This window comes from Saccopteryx leptura, chromosome 2 (genome assembly GCF_036850995.1).
Source record: "Saccopteryx leptura isolate mSacLep1 chromosome 2, mSacLep1_pri_phased_curated, whole genome shotgun sequence".
Classification (NCBI taxonomy): domain Eukaryota; kingdom Metazoa; phylum Chordata; class Mammalia; order Chiroptera; family Emballonuridae; genus Saccopteryx; species Saccopteryx leptura.
In genome coordinates, this window is record NC_089504.1 from 38,327,373 (window position 1) to 38,342,390 (window position 15,018).

Below are 15,018 nucleotides of genomic sequence, written 5' to 3' on the forward strand. Positions count from 1 at the left end.
GGTTACCAGGCCTAGGCCTATGGTAGTGGTACTAAGAGAGAACAAGGAAGGGTCACCAAGGGATTAATTTTTTACTACAGCACTTTGTGTCTACTAGCAAGCTTTTACTAAGGCAAGAAGAGTCTTACATTGGTACTCTGCAATTTTGTCCAGGGTGCTGAAAATTTATTTACTCTTGTTTCTTACTAATAGGGAACCAGCAAGGAAGTCATTCCATGGCAACTGGGTTCTTTGTCAGTTACTTGCTTGTCCTTCATAAGTCTAGGGCACCAGGAGGAAGTAGGGAGAGGGAACATCTTTTTACTATCCAGTGACAACTTCAGGGCCCTTGGAGCCCACAGCACAGGCATGGTAGAAACAAGGACCTTGGGCCTTTTGTGGCCTCTGAACTATAGAACAGACTCCCCCACTTCTGGAGGTACAACCAGGGAGCTTCTCTGACCGATGTTAATTCTCCAGGGCCTTAGTTTGGGTTTTGCCTCCTGCTTCTGTGGAAGACTTGGAGAAAAAGCCTCCTGAATTTCCAACTGTTTGATTTGCTGACAAGTGCAGACTGGAAGGTAGACAGTGCTATCTATTTTTTTAGCTTTCTCCTAGCACAGCCCCTCTGAAAAGTTTCTTATAATGTCTAATCTTTAGAGAGGTTTCCATCCTGGTCATTTAAAGAATAGAAGGACAAGAATTAGGAATGCTGTTTCTGTTGCCACTTAATTCAGCTGGGTCTGGGCTAGGCCTGGGGCCCAGTGACTCAGGGGCAGGGTGGGGAGTTTCAAAGGAGCTGTGAGTCATAGGGGTGAGCTCCATCACAAGAGTTGGGTATATTTCCCCCACTCTGCCCACTCTGGACAGAAGCCTTCCTATCCCACTTCCCATGGATGTCCTGCCTCCTTGAGCAGGAGCCTCTGAATAGAAAGAGTACTAGCAGAAGGGATGAAGAAGACTAATCTCAGAATGGGAGTTTAGAGACACAAAGAATGATGTTTAGATCTCTGAATTAAAATGTAATCCTTTCTGCCTGACCAGGCAGTGGTGCAGTGGATAGAGCATTGGACTGGGATGCGGAGGACCCAGGTTCGAGACCCCGAGGTCGCCAGCTTGAGCGCGGACTCATCTGGCTTGAGCAAGAAAAGCTCACCAGCTTGGACCCAAGGTCACTGGCTTGAGGAAGGGGTTACTCGGTCTGCTGAAGGCCCGCGGTCAGGGCACATATGGGAGAGCAATCAATGGACAACTAAGGTGTCGTAACAAAAAGCTGATGATAGATGCTTCTCATCTCTCTCCGTCCCTGTCTGTCTGTCCCTGTCTATCCCTCTCTCTGACTCTCTCTGTCTCTGTAAAAAAAAAAAAAAAAAGGTAAAATGTAACCCTTTCTCAGGAGTTCTTGAGGTCCCTCTAATGAAGGCAGAAGAACATCAATATAGAGTAAGAGAAGAAAGAATACCATTTCTCAATGTTAGGATAGTACCTCACTTCAGGACTTTTTCATCTGCTCTGGCATGAAGGAAACTTCCAGGCTCCAACAGTTTTCTGGTCTCTGGAGTTCTGGTTTGCAACGTGGGGAAAGATAAATGGGAGTGAAGATATTGGGGTCTGGTGTGGGAAAAGCAGACGGATTTTGGAGGTTGTCCAGTTGTGTCTAGGAAAGCCCTGGGGCATCTTATTAACTAGTCTGTGAAGAGGAAGGGCAAGGGTGGGAGGGAAGGTCTATGCCTTTGAAAGGGTTAAATGGCTGGGCAGAGAGATGGTTTGGACTCCAGCAGATGAGGGGTTAAGGAGGTGGGCGGGGCGACCCTGGTAGGCCTGCCCCTTTGTGGACCAATAGGCGTGCACCTCTTGAAGGGGGCGTGCTTCACACTTGAGGTCGTGGGAGGCTGGCCTCCTATGGGCCAATGTGCATGGTCGCTGCCATGGAAGGCGTGGTTTGAGGGGGGCGTGGCGGCCGCTGCAGCCGCGGTGGGGGTGTTGGGACGCTGGGCGGGGCGGGGAGCCCCATCAGCTGGTAGGAAATGGCCTGTGAGTCAGAGGGGCAGCAGAGTAGGCAGTGCGGAGCCCGGGCGGCCACGGGGAGGGACAGTCGCGGGGAGGGGCGCAGCAGCGGCTGGGGGGCTGCGGGCGCCAGGGCCCGCTAGTGTTGTACACGAAGCTGAACAGAAAAGAGCCTAGCAGAGCAAGGCTCAGCCTGAGCCACCCTTTGTCTGGGTTGGGGGCCCGTGTCGGGGATTACTGGGGATTCGAGGGGAGGGACGGGACGAAGGGGCCCGGAGCAGCGACCGCCGTGGCGGAGCCAATTTGGGAGCGGGGTGAGTGTGTACTAGGGGGAAAGAGCAAATCTATGAAGCTCCAGCAGGGAATGGGGCCTGTCCCAGGCTGTGGGGAGAAAGGGGTAAGAAAGGACCTGGGAGGCTAAGCAGGGGTTGGGGGTGGGAGGATCTTACAGAATAAGGAGTCCAGGAACAGGGGTGAGTTTGCCAGGTTCAGTTTGGAGGAGGTGCTGAGATCTGCTCCCTCTCCACTAAAGGTTAAGGGTTCTAGGCCAGTGGCCAAAAGGGTGGTGAGAGAGCAGTGGTTGACCTTCCTACCCACAGTGATGGTGTATAGAAAAAAAGCCCCCTAGTTTGTGTGCATGTGTCTAAGGACTAAATGTAGAGCAGCTGACAGCAGTTTTCTGAACAGGAGGAGGGTGGTAAACACATGGAGAGGAATTCTCCTTCCTCTCCCTTTTGTTCAGAGTAGAAATGGATATTTTTAATACTGAAGGGAAGGGGAGAGTGAGCCTGGGAGCTTGTGCCTATACCAACTCCCACCTACCCCCACCTCCCAGGCCTAGCAGGTGTCTTAAGGGTACAGACCCCATGGTATTCTGGGACTTGTTGTTTTTGCTGGCCTTGCTCCCATGGCATGTTGGGAGCTGTAGTCTTTGCCAGCCAAAGCCCGACACAACTGTTTGACGCCAGCTGCTGCCCACCCCCTACACAGAAAGGAGGTTTGGCCTACCCTACCCCTGCAGTCCTGCCCCATGAGTCAGCTTGAAGCCATGGTAGAGCCAGACTGGCTGAGTGGCAGTGAAGTGAGTCTCAGAGTTTCTCATTGAAAAGACAGGAACTGAGAAGGCTCTGGGGTAATAAGTAGGTGCCAGGCATGCTGGGGTCAAGTAGGGCATCATGTCATCACCTAGCTTCCTGAGGGCAAGGGCTGAAGAAGCTGACTGGGATGATCTGGAGGTAGAAGTACTAAGGAAAAGGCCCTCCCTGATTCTGTATGGCTTGGGTAGAGAGAGTACAGGTTATACCATCTGACAACACAGCCATTGGCATTCTGCCCTTTCTTGCCATCCCACTCACCACAGGGAACTAGAATTTTCTAAGAGATCCCAGTTCTAATGAGAACTTGATGATCTAGGATAGTGTGGGGTAGAATGATGGGAACTTAGTGTAAGAGAGCTTATCAGTCCCTGGGTACAAATCTCCTCTTTCTCTCAGTCCACCACCCTCACCTCTGTTCTTGCTGATTCTCCTTCTCCCTGTACAGTTAAGCTCTGCTCTCATCCTGGAAGTTTTTCTGTGCGTTGTCAGGACTGCTGCCCAGATCTCTGGGGCTTGCATACCATTTTTTTGAGCCCTGCTATGTGCTTAGCCCTGTGCTTGGAGTTGGACAGAGTAGAGCAGCATAGACCTATCCTCAAGAACCCTACGGACTCTAGAAGGTGTCTTACCCACAGAGTAAGCAGAACTGTCACTGGATTATAGGACATAGTGACCCTGCCATAGGTGAGGTCTCAGAGGAGAGATAGAGATCCGTGATCTGGTGTGGCAGAGTAGGCTTTCTGGAGGGGATGACATTTGGCCAAGCCGAAGAGGAAAGGTAGGTCTTGAGTAGACAAACAGGAGGCATTTTTTGAAGTGGAAAGGGCATTTTGGATATCAGACAGCAAAGGCTAGTGCCCACAAAAGAAGTATTTCCTTCTATAAAGGAAAATGATCTTCATTTTGACATTTCCCTCACCCAGTATGGCTTCCTTAGGGTGGACTAATTGATGAAAACCATCTTGTGTTCTGGCGGAAAAGCAGTGGTTTGGGTTTTTGGGTATTGCATATGTGTTGGATGTGTTGGAGAGGAGTAGAAAGGTAGTTGTTTCCAGCTGTCTGACTGCCACGGTCTTATCTCTAGTTTGCAGGGCCCAGGGGGAGGAGTAGTGCCTCTGGCAGTATCACCCCTCCCCCCCCATACTTGTTTATGGTGTGATTTGTTGCCTCCTGTTAAAGGGACAGACTGTTGGGGTCCACTGGTAGTTTTAAGTCTGAAGGGCCCACTTTGAGCTGACCTGAGGTTTGTACCTTGGAGGAGTGCTGATGGGGGGAGAGTTTCTGTAAGATCTCTGCTCTTAGGGCTCTGGGGTGGCACTTGTCTCATTGGAGATAGACATGTGGGAAGAAGTTGTGCAACCTGACTAGGAGGGTTAAATTCTTGTCCTAGCCACCTCTCAGCTGGCATAGTATCTTGGATCTTGGGGTATCTTATCCCTCCTCCCACCCCACCCCCATACAGGGCATGAGTCCCCAAGGTGTTAGCCTTGACAAGTGGTCATCCCGCCTCAACTTATCAGATCCTTATTATATTAAGCCAAGACCTACCTCTCTGTGATTCCTTAGGTAGCCCAGCTTACCCTCGGGGGGCCTGAATCCCAAGACTGCCCCCTCTGTTTTTGAAGAGCTCCTCATAAAGGGGAGGATGTCCTGGGGTATACTCTATTAACCCATAATTGGAGAAGAATCTTACCACTGACTGTAGGCATCCTGGCTTATGTATGTTTTTCTCTCTTCAGGGTCCAGCTGAGCCCAGGAGCTGCACGGAATGGTGGCAGTCACCTTGCCAGTGCAGCAGGCATGGACCAGACTGCAAGCTAGGAGAACAAGGCATCAGTCAGGAAGAGGGAACACTCAGCTAGGCTTAAGGCCTCTTCATCGGGGTGAGTGCCAGGGAGAGGGAGGGCAAGCAAGCCCAGTAAGAAATCTGAGCTAGTGTGTTCTCCCTCTTGGGAACATGCCTGTGCCTTTTCCATCCCAATTTTCTTCCACCCAGACTGCATTACTTTTACCTTTCTCTCTCCTAAGCTCCAAGGGCTCTTCTTTTGCCTCTGTAACTTTCTTTTTTTTTTTTTAGAGATTTTTTTAAAAACATTTAGAGATTTTTTTTTTTTTTCATTTTTCTGAAGCTGGAAACAGGGAGGCAGTCAGACAGACTCCCACATGCACCCAACCGGGATCCACCTGGCACGCCCACCAGGGGGCGATGCTCTGCCCCTCTGGGGCCTCGTTCTATTGCATCCAGAGCCATTCTAGCGCGTAGGCAGAGGCCACAGAGCCATCCTCAGCGCCCGGGCCATCTTTGCTCCAACGGAGCCTCGGCTGCGGGAGGGGAAGAGAGAGACAGAGAGGAAGGAAGGGGGAGGGGTGGAGAAGCAGATAGGTGCTTCTCCTGTGTGCCCTGGCTGGGAATCGAACCCGGGACTCCTGCATGCCAGGCTGATGCTCTACCGCTGAGCCAGCTGGCCAGGGCCCATGCCTCTGTAACTTTCTAAATAAACTTTCTCTTTTAAAAAAGGAAGGGAGGGAGGACCCTGTATATTCTGTTAATACATCTGGGCATAAAGACACTATATTCCCATGAACCCTGCAAGATTACCTCTTCAGGCCAGGGAAGGATCTGAAACTCAGCAGAGAGGGAAAAAACAAATTGATTCCTCTGACCACCTCTTCTTCTCTTCTTTTGCACAGATGTCCCCAGGCCCCCCAGCCCAGGCCCAGCATAAAGGCTGTGAGGGGGGCCCCCCCTGATCCAAGGGGGGACTTCATGCGCCACGTGCAGGCGGAACCATCTCCATCCTCAGAGCCAGAGGCTGGCCCTTCGCAGCCTGCAGTCAGGCAGGGGGCCCTCCAGGGTGGCCTGCTCATGGGCTACAGCCCAGCAGGAGGGGCGACATCCCCCGGGGTCTACCAGGTATCCATCTTTTCCTCTCCAGCTGGTGCCTCCGAGCCTCATAGGGCCCTGAAACGGCCATCCCCACTTACTGAGGGTCCCCGGGAGCTGAAAAGAGGCCCTGGCCTGGGGGCCAGAGAGGGACAACCCCCTGAAGAACCATCTACTGTGGGACTGTTAGGCCCAGAGGGGCTGGGGCTGGGGCTGGGTGTGGCCAGCCAGCATTTCTGCCATCATGGCCTGTGTGTTGTAGAACAGGGAGGTAGCTCCACCTCACCTTGGACTTCAGGGGCCCAGAGTTCCCCCTGGCTCTCATCAAATGCTTCCTGCAATACTTTGCACACCAGAGACTGGGCTTCCCAAGATCCAGGGGGACAGGGGTCCCTGGGGGAGCAAGCCCCTCCAGGCCAGCTGTACACACTTGACACTGATTTGCACAGTCTTGCACAAATAGGGGGTAAGAGCCCAGTGGCTGGGGTGGGTAATGGGGGCAGCCCCTGGCCTAGGGAGTCCCCTGGCACTGCCAATGGGCACAGTCCCGAGCACACTCCCCCTGGCCCTGGACCTCCAGGCCCCTGCCACACCAAGCGAAGGCTGCTTCCTGCTGGAGAAGCCCTGGATGTCAGCTCTGAAGATGAGGGGCCAGCCCCTCAGAGGCGCCGGGGAACCCTGGGTCACCTTCCTGCTGCCAACAGTTCTGATGCCAAAGCCACACCCTTCTGGCGCCACCTGCTGCCTGGGCCTAAGGAGCCTGTACTGGTAAGCCAGGAGAAGAGGTGGTCTGCTGTTTTTTAAAATTATAATTGAAAAAAATAAAAATAAATAAAATTATAATTGACAGGGGGATGCAATCAGGGCAACACTAGGATCTATGTAAACACAATAAATTAAATAAAAATAAATAAATAAAATTATAATTGACATGGAATATTATATTAGCTTTAGGTATACAACATAGTGATTCAATGTTTATATATCTTAGAAAGTAATCACCATAATAAGTCTAGTAATCATCTGTCACTGTATAAAGTTATATTATATTATTGACTCTATTGCCAATGCTGTACCTTATATTCTGTAATTTATTTTATAACTGGAAGTTTGTATTTTGTAATACCCCTCCCATTTTGTGCCCAACCCTTCCTTTATGGGAAAAGGTGAAGGCTTGGGAGGATGGTCCTACAAGAGCTTGTAATGAACCCCTGCATCCCCCAAAATTCCTGGCCTTTACCCAATTTTCCCCCCAATCTTTTCTCTACATAGGACCCAACAGATTGCAGTCCTATGGGGCGGAGGCTGAAAGGTGCCCGTCGCCTGAAGCTGTAAGTGACTAGCTTCTTCCTCTGCCCTGTCCCTGGAAAATGGGGAGAGAAGTCTGTAATCCTCTTTCTCACCCCAGGGTAGGGGACCCCAGGGCAGGAGCCCTGGGTAATGGAAAAGGGTGGAGTCTACAGACATGAGTAGGCATTTCAGAAAACCTCAAGCCAACCCACTGTATGTCCCCTGCCCCACCAGGAGCTCCTTTCGAAGCCTCCGGAAGGGCCCAGGCCTGCTGAGCCTCCCCAGTGCCTCCCCTGTTCCTACCCCTGCCATCAGCCGTACCCTGTTGGGCAACTTTGAGGTAGTTACCCTTGGATTCCATGACTGGGAATTCTTGGGGGAAGTGGGATAGTAGATTGTGGCTTGGATGGATAAGGAAAAGAGCTGGTATCTCTTTCATAGTGTGTTTTCCCACCCTAGGAATCATTGCTTCGAGGACGCTTTGCAGCATCTGGCCACATTGAGGGCTTCACCGCAGAGATTGGAGCTAGTGGATCCTACTGTCCCCAGCATGTCACGCTGCCTGTCACTGTCACCTTCTTTGATGTTTCTGAGCAAAATGCCCCGGCCCCCTTTCTGGTATGATCTAATGTCAACCCTAAATCAGCTCCTGGAAAGGATGAGGATTGGGGGCAGGAGATATTCTTTAGGTGTTCCTCACCTAGAAGAGAATCAGAGCGGGGGAGGGGGGAGAGAACTCTAGTGGGGGCCAGGGCCCAGGTCACAGAGTAGAGATAGATGAGTATTCAGGGCTCTTCCAGTGCCCTCCTTGGCTGATGGCTTCATGGCCTTCCCAGGGCGTCGTGGACCTGAACCCCCTGGGGAGGAAGGGTTACAGCGTGCCCAAGGTGGGCACCATCCAAGTGGTGAGTTTTCCCTGAGGGAGAGTGGGAGACGGGAGAGGAAAACAGCCCCTACGCCTTACCAACCTTTCCTGTCCTGCCCCCAGACCTTATTTAACCCCAACCAGACTGTGGTGAAAATGTTCCTTGTGACCTTTGACTTCTCGGACATACCTGCTGCCCACATGACTTTCTTGCGCCATCGTCTCTTTTTGGTGCCTGTGGGTGAGGAGGGAAATGCTAGCCCCACCCGCCGCCTCCTCTGCTACTTGCTGCACCTCAGGTGAGGACAGGGCCCAGAGACAGCTGGGGAAGCCCAGGTATCCTTTCGCCAACCCAGGATCTCTCCTTGCTTCTCTACTGTCTGGATCTTTATTTTGATCATCCTCTCCTCCTCAGGTTCCGGAGTTCCCGCTCAGGCCGCTTAAGCCTGCATGGAGACATCCGCCTGCTTTTTTCCCGCCGGAGCCTGGAACTGGACACAGGGCTCCCCTACAAACTGCAGGCTGTGACTGAGGCCCCTCACAATCCACGTTATTCACCTTTGCCCTAATTGCCAGTGCCCTGAACCCATGTGGGCCAAAGACCAGCCCATCCTGCTTCATTCTGGACAAAGCAAACACATGGAGAGTTGGCGAGAGACCTTTCAGGCTTGAATTAAAACCCTCGCCATGCTTATGCCCAAATTGATTATTTGGGTATTTAAAGCTTCTGATCCTTACCATAATCTGCCCTACTCTGGGTTCTCCACGTGCCTGCCCCCTTCCTTAAAATTCCCAGGCCAGCTTAGGTAGTGGGGAGGAACTGGAGTTATCCTGATGTTGCCCCAAGTTCCCAGGCAAGTCATGCCAGCGTTGCCTCCCTGTCCTGGGCAGGGGCCACTTATTATTTTATTTATTTTTAATTTATAATTTATTCAGATTGGATGCCTTGGTAACCTCCCAAACCTGATAATTGGCATTGCTCTTCCTCCTTTCCCACTTTAGATATTGCTCCAAATTCAGGAGTTCAAGATGTTGATGAAGAAACTGAGGGAGAACTGAGGCAGAGAGGTTATCCCAGAAGGACTGAGTCACTAGCCAAACACTCAACTTCTCTTGTCCTTCCCTATTTTTTTCACTTCCCCTACTCTCTGACGCCTCTCTGAAAGCCAACTTATATATATGTGAGTGTATGTATACAAGCTTGTGTGTGTGGTATGTGTGTGAGAAAGAGAGCGTGCATGCATGTGCACATACATGGGGGTTAACCACCCCTCATCTAGGGCTCCAGACTCCAGTTTCCCCCTTCTGCTTGTGTCTCCTTGCTTTGGGGTCCTGACTGAGAAAGGTGTTCAGGGTGCAGCGTCAGGGCCAAGGACTGGGGTGCTTCCTCTCACCTGGCCAGATTCTGACCCACCTACCTCAGTTGGGGTGAGGGGCACCCCTCAAACTATATCATGTGGTTCCCAACTTCCCCATGTTCCACTCTAGACTCTGACCCAGCCTTAGACGTGACTCCTGGGGCTGGGCTGAGGGGAACAAGCATTTGCTGAAACTTGAAAAAAGAAAAAATCACAGGAAAAAAAAAATTGTACCTGGTACTTTTTTTTTTAGAAAAAAAAAATGAAAATGAAAAGAAAGAAAATAAATTCTTGTTTGGAAACGAGCTAAGCCCTACTTTTTCTGTTGGGGAGAGCCTGGGAATAGAGATGGAGGGCCTAATTGGAGCTGGGACTCTGCCATTTCTTTCAAAAAGGGGGCCTGAGGCCATGAGGTCTTAGGCGAAGTCCTGCTGAGTCTCAGGGTCTGGGTTTTCCTCTTTTCAGATAATGGGGTTGGTGATGGGGAAGGTTCAACCATAAAAGCTGAATACCCTGTGGACATGAATTCTTATACTAGTTCTGTTGTTAATGAGTTTAGTCCCATTGAGCTTCAATGCCCTAATATGGAAAATGAGGGTGAATATATAAGTCTTTTATTAAAGGATTTGCCAGAGCATCAGGGATGTGTGAAGGGTGACACCCTCCAGACAAAGCTGACCTTTGGGACTGTGTCGGACTCTGCAAGGGTACCAGACCTGATAGGCCCTGACTGGGAAGAGATAGAGAAACCTATGCTGTCTTGGGAAAATGGGGAGGGGGCAATCTCAGTCCCATCACAGGACAATATTAGTTAGGCTCAGTCACCATGGCAACGGGAATGGGGTCAGTCCCCAGTAGGAGGATTGGGTATAACAGCAGGACTGCCAGAGAGTGTCACTATGGCAACCATGGCTCTGAATCAGCTCCAATCCCCTGGTCGCTATGGTGATAGATGGGTGCGGTTATAGGCTCAGTAAACTGAGTCTCTCGTGTGTGGGGGGGGGAAGAACTCAGTGGGGGGTATTTCTAGGCGATCTGCACACGGAAAAGAGCCTCCATTTTGTCACCATGTCCAGGATCTTGAGCTTGATCAGCGAGCTCCGAAACAAACTCCACCGTTGGGCCCTCTCTAGAAGGTCTGCGTTTCTCAGGGAACAATTTGATGCTCGCTTCTGACAAGTAACGCTGATTGGCTGAGTGTGAAATGAGTGGAGCGAGAGAAGAGACAGCCGGAAGCATCGTACATCCGGGGGAGTGGAAATACAGGAGGAAAAACAAGTTCAGGTCCAGACCGCTAGAGCGACCGCTCTGCTCCGCGTCTCGTTGGTTCCGGAGGTCACTGCGGCTGTGGGAAATGCTGGCGCGCGCGGCGCGGGGCACTGGGGCCCTTTTGCTGAGGGTAAGAGCAAGGCAGACTTTTCCAAGGGTCGGGCCAGACATCAGTTTGGTCCTCGGCTTGGAAGGAGAAGGATTCTAAGTTTTGGTAGAGAACTAGGGTCAGAGACCATGCTACCCACGTGAGCACCTCTCCGTGGACCTTAGGGGGAGGTATAGGAAGGTGCCTCTGGGACATGATCCTGTCCCAGAGGCACCTTAGAGGGGCGGGGTGCCCCGCCGGCTGGGATCTCCGCTAACCCTCGTTTTCCCTTCAGAGCTCCGTGCAGGCTTCTGGCCAGGCTCCGCGCCGCGCCTCCTCAGGATTGCCCCGAAACACGGTGGTACTCTTTGTGCCGCAGCAGGAGGCCTGGGTGGTGGAGCGCATGGGCCGATTTCACCGGATCCTGGAGCCTGTGAGAACCTCTTCTGCTCACCCGAGGCCAGCCTGAGCCCCAATTTCTTCACGACATGGGGTTGGAAGGGAGTATGGGGGTATCTCTCTGGGGCCTGCCCTCACCTTTGGCTTGCAATTGCCTAGGCCAGACCCTCAGGGCCCAGGCCATGTTCTCATACCCATGTCCTCACCTTTTCCTGTTGCCCTAGCATCCCACATGCCCCATTCTTCCCTACCCACTCTCAGGTCCACCTGTCTTCATGGAGGAAGACACTATGTTGACTCCCATTCCCCTGATTCTTCCCTCCATTCAGAGGCCCAGCCTCACATTCCTATTTTCTTGGGTTTCTTTACCATTGATAGCCCCAGCCTTCTGCTTTTCTGGGCATGTTTCATATGTTGATTTTCTACCCACTCCAGGCCTAGCTTGGATACCAACCTTATAGCCCCCATCCTTCTGAAGACCAATGACTCTTCTTCCCAGGGCTTGAATATTCTCATCCCTGTGTTAGACCGGATCCGATACGTGCAGAGTCTCAAGGAAATTGTCATCAACGTGCCTGAGCAATCAGCTGTGACTCTCGGTGAGAGGTACAGGGTGATTTGGGTGCTCCGAGGCCATTAGGATGTGGTTGCTGGAGATCCAGAGCTTAGGAGGAGAAAGAGCTGATTGGGACCTGGAGATCTGACCTTCCTCCTTTTCTCTTCTGCTTCTGCATTGCAGACAATGTAACTCTGCAAATTGATGGAGTTCTTTACCTGCGCATCATGGATCCTTATAAGGTATCTGTCTTCTGCTTCAGATCCTGAGTTGCTCTCCTCACTGAAGTCCTGCACCCAATTTTCCTATACTAACCATGCTCCTTTCAGGCAAGCTATGGTGTGGAGGACCCTGAATATGCTGTCACCCAGCTAGCTCAGACAACCATGAGATCAGAGCTCGGCAAACTCTCTCTGGATAAAGTCTTCCGGGTAAGGGGCTCTGAGCCAGAGTTAGGGTTTGCAGACACAGGCTTGGCACTCTAGTCTTTTCTGGAGGTCAAGATCAGTCCTAGGACCTTCTCAGTTTAGACCTTTGATGAGATGGTTGGAGCTTAACACCTGTTTTACATCTCTCTTCCTCCAGGAGCGAGAGTCCCTGAATGCTAGCATTGTGGATGCCATCAACCAGGCTGCCGACTGCTGGGGCATCCGCTGCCTCCGTTATGAGATCAAGGATATCCATGTGCCGCCCCGTGTTAAAGAGTCTATGCAGATGCAGGTGGGGGCTAGGGAGGACTTCCAATGCTCTAGTTGCATGGGAACTTGGACTCTCTTACTGTGATGGGTACAGTTGCAGGTCTGTATAAGAGTTTACTCTGATTTCTTGTTGACTGGGGTTGCTGGGGGCTTCCAGGTGGAGGCAGAGCGGCGGAAACGGGCCACAGTTTTAGAGTCTGAGGGGACCCGTGAGTCAGCTATCAACGTGGCAGAAGGGAAGAAGCAGGCACAGATCCTGGCCTCTGAGGCAGAAAAGGCTGAACAAATAAATCAGGCAGCAGGTCAGCAGCAGAGAGTAGAGCCTGAGGGAGGAGCAGGGCATGAGTCTTTGAGGGTTGGTGCTGGGACATGAGCTTGGTGGTACCCTGACCTCATGGGTCATGTTCTGTCTCCTTTCTTCCAGGGGAAGCCAGTGCAGTTCTGGCCAAAGCCAAGGCTAAAGCTGAAGCTATTCGCATCCTGGCTGCAGCTCTGACACAACACGTGAGAGGCCTCTGGGTGGGAGTGGGGGACAGAAATTGGCAGTGGAAGAGGTTCTATTATCTACCCTTGGGAGAAGTTCCTACCTTTGTGGGTTCCATTGAGGCAGATTACATGATCTCCTGTATTGTGATCTGTATATCCTCTTTCTGGGAACCTAACTTTTCCTCTCTAATCCCCCAGCCCACCCCAACCACTTCTCTTAAGTCTGTGATCTCTGATATTATTCCTTTTTTGGTCACAGAATGGAGATGCAGCAGCCTCATTGACTGTGGCTGAGCAGTATGTCAGCGCGTTCTCCAAACTGGCCAAGGATTCCAACACTATCCTGTTGCCCTCCAACCCCGGTGATGTCACCAGTATGGTGGCTCAGGTTAGAGTGCCCTGAGGATCTAGCACAAAGCACCAATGCCAGAGACTAAGACCCTACCAGCACCAGCACCACTTATACACCATAGAGGCACCATAGAGGCTTTCAGAATGGCCTAAGATCTAGACCTCCCTTCACTCCTGGTAAAGAATGAATCTGTAAGGACAAGACACCCACATACATTCCCTAGAGATAGGGAAGCTTTTGAGACTTTTTTTTTTTTTTGTAGATAACCTGTATTCTGAGAATGGCAATGGCTCTGCTTTGTCAGTTTGTAAGATTCCTCGAACTTTACTCCAAAGCTTATAAGACTGACGTTTGTTTGAGAGAGAGAGAAAGGAAAAACAAGTTGACTGACTGCAGCCCCACCTTCTTTTTGCCACTGGGGGACTGTACTACATCTGCCATATATCCTCATGGCTCCCTCTGTTCCTCTCCTCAGGCCATGGGTGTGTATGGGGCCCTCACCAAAGCCCCAGTGCCAGGGGCCCAGGACTCAGTCTCCAGTGGGAACAACAGAGATGTCCAGGGCACAGATGCAAGTCTTAATGAGGAACTTGATCGAGTCAAGCTGAGCTGATGGAGCTGGGCTTGGCCAGAGAGGCTGGGGCCAGAGAAGCAGCACTCCTAAACTCTGGTTCTAGCCTCCCTGCTGAGATTTTGGTTATTATTTTTTTATTTGACTTTTAATCATGTAATAAACTTGCCAGTGGCAAACCAGAAACTGTCCTCTCTGATTGGGAAATGAAGTTGAGAAAATCATTGTTTTCCCGGGATGTTCATTTCCACCCTCTAGTCCTCTCAGGTCTTGGGAGCTAATCCTCTGTGAGAATGAACCTTATGTAGTATAAAATCATCCTTTTGTTTTCAGGAGAAGCTGTGGAATGGGATGGAAGGATTAAGCCACATGTCCACTGAACTGCCAGCTGGGTAGGGCAGTACCTTCCTGCTAAGTGTTGGGCTGTGAATTTGAGCAGGCGTTTGACTCTTTTGACAAAGAGGTGTGCCTTGGCAGGGTAGTACTGCTGAATGCTTAAAGTGTCTTCAGGGAGACTGACACTCATTCATTTATTCAAAAACATTTATTTAATGATGTTTCTCATGTGCCAAGCTCAGACTGGGTTACAAAAACAACTGAGACTCAGTAGTCCCTGTTTTCACAGAATACTAAGTCAGGGAGGGGAGACAAACAAGAAAGCTGACGGAGATAGAAAGTAATGAGTGCTGTGATGGAGGAAAATTCTGGCTGAGGGATACTGGAAGGAGAAGCATATCAGCTTGTGGGCAGCACTCAGTCATTGAGCTCAGGCTGAAAAAAAATGCATTTGCCAAGCTAGGGTTTGAGGCTAGAATATATAGAGGCCAACAGCTCTAGAGAAATTGGAACATCCAGAGCTATTTGCCATGGATGAATGGTGGGGTATTAAGGGGGTGTGACTATATGGCAGGGGCCAAATCACAGAGTCCTGAAGAGTTTGTCCTTAAGGTAGCAGGGAGGGGGAAATCTGTGAAGGTTTTTCTTGCCATGAGGATTTTAAGATTAAGGTAACTACATTAGTGATCTAGGTACAGCTGTTCTGCTGCAATGTGGACGGGGTTTGAAGGAGAAATGGGAGACTGGAAGGACAGAAAGGCTGCTTCAGTGATCCCTGAGAAG

The 15,018-nt window shown here is 51.0% G+C and overlaps 2 protein-coding genes across 7 annotated transcripts in view; both read left to right on the plus strand.

The window, feature by feature from the left end:
• Positions 1-9,771, plus strand: part of ATOSB (atos homolog B) — a 12,583-nt gene extending 2,812 nt beyond the window's left edge. For 4 of the 6 annotated variants that reach the window (XM_066367747.1, XM_066367744.1, XM_066367746.1 and 1 more), the window contains exons 2-9: positions 4,823-4,966; positions 5,775-6,735; positions 7,240-7,298; positions 7,492-7,597; positions 7,717-7,875; positions 8,094-8,162; positions 8,246-8,421; positions 8,538-9,771. In XM_066367747.1, coding sequence (XP_066223844.1) covers positions 5,851-6,735; positions 7,240-7,298; positions 7,492-7,597; positions 7,717-7,875; positions 8,094-8,162; positions 8,246-8,421; positions 8,538-8,691 — 1,608 coding nt within the window. In that variant the 5' untranslated portion in view covers positions 4,823-4,966; positions 5,775-5,850 and the 3' untranslated portion in view covers positions 8,692-9,771. Of the gene's footprint in view, positions 1-1,963; positions 2,014-2,054; positions 2,301-4,822; positions 4,967-5,774; positions 6,736-7,239; positions 7,299-7,491; positions 7,598-7,716; positions 7,876-8,093; positions 8,163-8,245; positions 8,422-8,537 lie in introns of those variants that run through there. The other 2 variants (XM_066367745.1, XM_066367743.1) reach the window with 2 other exon arrangements.
• A 948-nt stretch (positions 9,772-10,719) lies between these two features.
• Positions 10,720-14,124, plus strand: STOML2 (stomatin like 2). Its single transcript, XM_066367752.1, has 10 exons — positions 10,720-10,879; positions 11,133-11,270; positions 11,736-11,835; positions 11,976-12,034; positions 12,122-12,223; positions 12,378-12,512; positions 12,648-12,792; positions 12,915-12,994; positions 13,236-13,364; positions 13,804-14,124. Exons 1-10 carry the CDS (start codon positions 10,835-10,837, stop codon positions 13,939-13,941), a joined length of 1,071 nt encoding a protein of 356 aa, XP_066223849.1. The 5' UTR covers positions 10,720-10,834; the 3' UTR covers positions 13,942-14,124.
• Positions 14,125-15,018: the final 894 nt, after the last annotated feature.

Bases quoted from the DNA above. Each gene is read 5' to 3' on its own strand.
- STOML2 (XM_066367752.1), top strand. From the start codon at position 10,835: ATGCTGGCGCGCGCGGCGCGGGGCACTGGGGCCCTTTTGCTGAGG. The intron at 12,035-12,121 runs GTATCTGTCTTC...TGCTCCTTTCAG, and splicing joins GCATCATGGATCCTTATAAG to GCAAGCTATGGTGTGGAGGA. The intron at 12,513-12,647 runs GTGGGGGCTAGG...GGGGGCTTCCAG, and splicing joins AAGAGTCTATGCAGATGCAG to GTGGAGGCAGAGCGGCGGAA.